The sequence below is a fragment of the Alosa alosa genome, chromosome 14, assembly GCF_017589495.1.
Source record: "Alosa alosa isolate M-15738 ecotype Scorff River chromosome 14, AALO_Geno_1.1, whole genome shotgun sequence".
Lineage (NCBI taxonomy): Eukaryota > Metazoa > Chordata > Actinopteri > Clupeiformes > Clupeidae > Alosa > Alosa alosa.
In genome coordinates this window covers 8395550-8401690 of record NC_063202.1, presented here as the reverse complement: position 1 = coordinate 8401690, position 6141 = coordinate 8395550, and the positions used below count along the sequence as shown (strand labels likewise).

The following is a 6141-nucleotide window of genomic DNA, read 5'->3' as shown; positions in this document are numbered from 1 at the left end:
TGGCTGTTCCACTCTAATATCCGACCCCTTGTGGATAGAAATAGAAATTACACCAGTAGGCGACTAAAGAATGCACCACATTTTAATGTTCTGACTAATAGGGCTTGAGAAGATTGATCCCGGTAGCTCGATCAGTCTATCTAGGCTACTTTACTGCATGCCTCTAAATAAGCACGCATAAACTTAAAAGCCGTAATTTTGTATATTACTGTGCCAGACACTGGATGTCACATTACATAAATGTGCACTGACACCAAACATACATACATATATAGATTACAATAAATACATTTTTGGACTATACAATGGGGATACTCCATTGCCATGGCACAACCAATTGTCTTCCAAATCTGTATCAATGATTTCCATATGCACATGCAATATATCCCAATATGTGCAGTTTATTGTTTATTTGTGTAGTAGGATACACTGTCCAAACTATGACAACTGGTATAATATAAAATCATTCACAGCAATTTAGTTGTGTAGGCATCTAAATCATTACTTCATGTCAAGGAACCCAGTTTTGTGTAGCTTTGAGTGTTCATCAATAACCTTAGCCACAAGAGGGCAGTATATATTACTCGCCATCCGAAGCCCATGTGCTCACCCTTTGTTATAAGGTATTACGTAATGCTGCTGGAAACCACTAACACTCCAGATTGCAGATCACTCCCGTCCCAGACAATAATGAAACACAGACTTCAGACAGAATGCAGCAATAGATTTTTTTTTTTAATTCAAAGTGAATCTTGACGATAATACACCATAAAGTTTTATTTTGACACTCACCAAAAAAAGTCACCTGGAAAACCCGCTCAATGTGACAAAGGAGAGAAGGCTTGGTCACATCTAAATGACTGAGAACTAGAGGAAACACTATCGCAAACTGTAGACATTACAGAGAGTATTTCTTTCCCAGTCCTCATTCTGTCAAATATTGCACAGTGCAATTGCTACATGGCAAACTAGCGTAGCATTAAACCAAAAAAGCAAATCAAAAAGGGGAACAAAAAAGAATAAAGCCACTGAAATAAAATCTAAGAATCCTTAAAAACAGTAACAGTTTGGGTTGAGTGATCAAGCCTATCTGATGAGTAATCTTAAGATGATGATTCTATAACTTGCAGCGTGAATTAACTTTTACAGACTTCAGTGAGATCTTAAAGCAACCAGTAGAACTGTTAGAAGTAGATACAAAAAATGAAGCTCACATGAGGAGTATGGTCATCAGGATAACAGTAGCAATGTCAGATTAATATAAAGACCCTGAATTCACTTTTCTAAGAGCATAATACCATTTGAAAGGTGTCAAATCACATGTTAGAAGCAATCATAGAGGCAATTAAAAACGGCTGTTTTTAACACGTCTTGTTAAAAAAAAAAAATGAATAGGTCAAATACATTTTCATATTCTTACTGCTGATTAGTGAAACAAAAGAATACAAAGGGGAAAAAATAGTTCCGTTGATTTTCTTTTAAATATACAGAACATTGTACATGGGAAACTGTGCATGAATAGTCGCTGGTGATTGCCACTTCACAGGAATCGAAATACAGCTATGGTTTAGACACAGAGCAATTAGGGGGTTGGGAGGGGAGGGGGGGGGGGGAAGAGACAAAGGCCATGCTTTTCAGGTCAAACGAAATAACACTGGTCTTTGCCCCCTCCTCAACAGTCAAGCTGATCAAACCCACAACCATCCAAACAGTGTATTTCACCTACTAACACCTACTGTTAAAGCACAGAGCAGCTCAGCAAGCTAGTCATAGTCAACAAGACAGTCAAGGCAACAACTGCCATCTGTTATTTAGTTTTATACAGCCCTAGGAGTCAGAGTATGAACAGAGGTGCTCAAACTTTAACTGTGTGTGGGTGAACCTCACTTTCGACATGCACAGTGTGTGTGTGTGTGTGTGCCATTAAAGGTACATGTGAGACAGCAGGTTACTGCAGTATGTGTTGAACACGTGAATACGTGTGTGTGTGTGTGTGTGACACACCTGCAGTCCTGGGGTTCCGAGCCTGTGAGGAGCTAAGCTGGACCCCAGTGAGATCTAAGAACACTTAAAAGAGTGCAAAGACTGCAAGGCCAAAAAACTAGGGAGGCCACGTGTCCAGCACTAACGAGAAATCAACAGTATAGTAATACTGAGTCGCCGAGCTAAAGGAGAAAAAGAGCAGGTTTCACCGCTGAAACAGCAAGAGTGCAAGTGCCCTTTTTGCTTGAGGTCTACTTGAGGGTTTTTTTCGTTATTACTTAAGCTGTGGACAACGGAACAGTCTAGGGTGCGTGGAGAAGCAAACAAGTAACAAACAAATCTTCCGTAAGATGTATTTCGATCCCTGGAATGACTGAAATTGTTTTTTTTTTGTTTTTTTTTGTCTATTTTGTGTTTCTTTTGGTCAATTTGCCCCATGTGTATGTGCATGTGTGTATTGTATCATTTTTGCATGGGTAAACTGATCTGTAATGTACACCACCTCTTACATAAATCTTTTCCCTTTCTTGGAGGACAGGGAGAGACCAAGAGATAGAGAGAGAGAGATGGATAGAAAGAGAAAGACAAAGAGAGGGCAGCAACATTCTTTCAATGCTCTTAACCACAGATTCTCAAGGCACGTAAACAGTAAATAACACCAACTTCAACATCAGTGAGGAAAAACAAACAACTGGCATGATTTGCTCTTATACGTTCTGTTTTTGATTAAACAACTGATTCATCCTGTTTTTTCCTTTCCACACTAGTTTGTTGATTAACAGAGACATTAACAGCTTGAACTGGACTAAATTGGATCTCAGTTAAAAAAGAAAAAAGAAAAGTAGACTGAAGATTTCATGGTTTGGTACGCGAGAGACAAATTCACATCTCATATCCTCAACAGACAACAACCCTGGGTGACCCCCGATTCCAACGGCAACTACTGCATTTACTAACAAGTGCTTTGTGATGAGTGATGTAACAAAAGCAATCACACGCACACACATACACACACAACCCCTTCACCAGTATCATTCACTCCAAAACATCTCAGAGCAGTGCAGAGCCCCATTCAAAGCCTAAACGTCTGTTAGTAGAATTTGATCTACTATAATGTAAAAAGTTAAATCAATCCTGCAAGCTATGACTGTTACATGTCAACAACAACAAAAAAAAAAAAAACACCAATATGAAAACATACAAAAATTAAGTTACATCGATACATCCATTTATATGCAGTGATGAGCCCAAAAAGGTTAATGAGGATAAAATACTGATTCCAAACAAACACACACCCTAAAACATAAACAAATGCAACTAATATCCATTATCATCATTACAGTAGTTACAATGACACTCCAACCAATGAAAGCCAAAAATATATATTAAAAATCAGAAAAAAAAAACACTTCTATTTCAGGTAATTAGAGAGACCTACACAAAAAGAATGCTAGGTATGAACAAAGAGAAATCACCTCATTTCACAGCTATTTGAAGTGGCAATCATTATATAGCAGCTTAATCTATGATACATTCAAGATAAATGATACAACTTATTACTCGCTCAAGAAGCTAAACATAACCTCAGCCGCTTTTTAAACGCTTTTTTTTTTCTTTAAAATTTACCCCCAAGACTAAAATTCCTACAGTATACTTGAGTTCTACGCAGACAAACAAAAACAAAACAAATGAGTAGCTACCTTGCTCAGGAAATGAATTACAGTCTTTGGTGCTGCACAAGCAACTTCATTGTAAAAGTAAGAGACAAAAGAAAAATAAGGGGAAAAAAAACACACACACAACCTTTACACACACAACTAGCAAAACAAACTGTAAAATTAAAAACCCACACAGCATATATATATACTTTTCTCCCTGACGGAATGTATAAAATAAGCAGTCGACACCAATAAGCTTTGAAACAAATGGTAAAATAAAGAGGGGGTGAGGAGGAGGGGAGTTAAAGTCTCGTCACACATGCATAAATGAGAAAATTGCACACTGTATAACTCACACCTTTGTCAAGCTTCAGCACTAAATAGACTAGCTCTATATAATATATATATATATATTTTATATATATTCAGATATATATGTGTCTATATCAAATACTGCATGGTCTTCTCAGGCTAAGATGAATCCATACCATGAACCAAAGACCGACTTGCATTTTTGTCTTCATCTAGTCAAAGCCATGCCCACCATACTTCTAGACAACTAGGAAAATGAAAAACAACCCAATCAAACAAAATCAAAATACACGTACACGAAAAACAAACAAAAAAAAATCAACAACTATTTAGATTGTATTGCAGTTTCATTAAACAGTACAAATACTGTTAGTAGTAAGAGTTTTTACTAAATAGAAATTGATTATCAAACATTAAGCTATATTCAACGTTTGCTCTTTGTACACTAGTTTCGATCAGGGAAGGTAACAAAAAGACAAATTATGAACATTTAAAACTGAACAGCGAGCATTCGCGACAGCAAAGCATGCTGTTCTCCTATTAAGGAACAACAAGTAACTCACTATTCTCCAATATACACTGAATCCAAAAATAAGCACTGCCTGTATACGCAATGCATCACATCCATGCCTATCTATGCATGAATACATATATCTGAGTGTGTATATACATATACATATACATATACACACGTCGAATGCAAGGACTGATCTGAATTTCAAGTGCTGCAGTCCAGTACATTACATTATATAATATATATATATATATATATATATATATATATATATATGTATTTGTATATAAGTAGTAACATGAACGACTTACGAAATATTTAAGGCACTATGGGTGGGGACACATCAACAATGCAGCAAGTCTGGTGACACAAACATTAAGAGCAACGTCTAGGCATCTTTCCGTTAACATTTCTGCTCATGCAAGAACACATGCAGCGTGGGGGGAACAACCTTTTTTATAATCTGGTATGTGACTAGACACTGAAAACACCAAGGACACTGAAAAAGGTACAAATACTCGAAACGGGAAACACCAAACTGTGGACACATGTGCATCTGTCGGCCATTTTGAACAGGATAACTCTGTGGTTTTACAACTGTAGATGTGTCTTGCACAAGTTAGAAGAAGGCAATATAGAAAAATAGGTTTGGGATGGGCGGGACTGTGATTTTTTTTTCTCTCTAAACGCCCAATATTTTTCACCTGTTTAGAGGAGCACTCATAGAAGATCCGATGAGAAAGTGTATTAAATGTGCAAAACACATTAAAAGTGTTTCTTATTTCATTCATTTCATTCAATCATTCGTCCATTTTCTTTCTGTGAATTTCTCGGTCTTGTCTCAACTGACCCCTCTTCTGCTTGTTTTGTAACCGGCACCTGTCCAGACTATTTTATTTTTCCCCATTTCAACCATTTTTTTTTTTTTAAAGCTCAAAGTTCAATTGCACCAAAGTCGACATGATTCAAAAATATAGCTTGCTTTCTCTGATGTGCCATGGCTTTGGGCATGAGAATCAGATGGTGGCTTGTGTTCTCAACAAAGGCCCCTCGCAGCCCCAGAGGGCCAGCGGACATGGAGGTGGAAATAAGGGGGCAGACGTAAGGGCAGCAGATGCATGGGGGGGCCCTTGTCCCGCCATAGAGCACCTCTGGCGGAGGCCTCAGATGTAGTACTGGCTGAGCTTGGTGGGGCTGAGGGGGAAGCCTGCGTAGGCGGGTGAGGCGATGTACGAGTGCGGGGGGAAGAGAGGCTTGAACTGGCCCTGTGGGTGGAGGGTGGGCGACGGCAGCAGCCGCGGGTTGAGCCCCACCGTCACCTGGTGGACGATATGCCCGGCGGCCGGGTGCGAGATGCTGTAGGCCGGCTGCAGGACATGGGAGCCCCGCGTAGCCCCAGGCGAGGCCAGCAGGTGGGCCATGGGGGCGGCGGTAGCCAGGGGGCCGGAGGGCGGGTACGAGAGCAGGGCCGGCTGGGCGTGCGGGTGGACGCCCAGGTGAGGGGGCGGCGGCGGTGGGGGGTGGCCCGAGGTGTGGGTGGGGCTGCCGTGCTGCAGTGTGAAGGTGTGGCCATGCACAGTGGGCGGGATGTAGGCCTGCGGCCGCCGGTGGGTGTAGTTGCCGTTCCACTCGTGGTGGGAGGAGCCGTAGTGCTGCACCTAGAGGAGGACGGGA

The 6141-nt window shown here is 40.4% G+C and overlaps 1 protein-coding gene across 2 annotated transcripts in view; it reads right to left on the bottom strand.

Annotated features, from left to right (window-relative positions):
- Positions 1 to 5492: 5492 nt before the first annotated feature.
- The window catches only part of hipk3b (homeodomain interacting protein kinase 3b), a 46236-nt gene continuing 45587 nt past the window's right edge, over positions 5493 to 6141 (bottom strand). For both annotated transcript variants that reach the window (XM_048262442.1, XM_048262441.1), the window contains one exon: positions 5493 to 6125. In XM_048262442.1, coding sequence (XP_048118399.1) covers positions 5631 to 6125 — 495 coding nt within the window. In that variant the 3' untranslated portion in view covers positions 5493 to 5630. The remainder of the gene's footprint in view (positions 6126 to 6141) is intronic.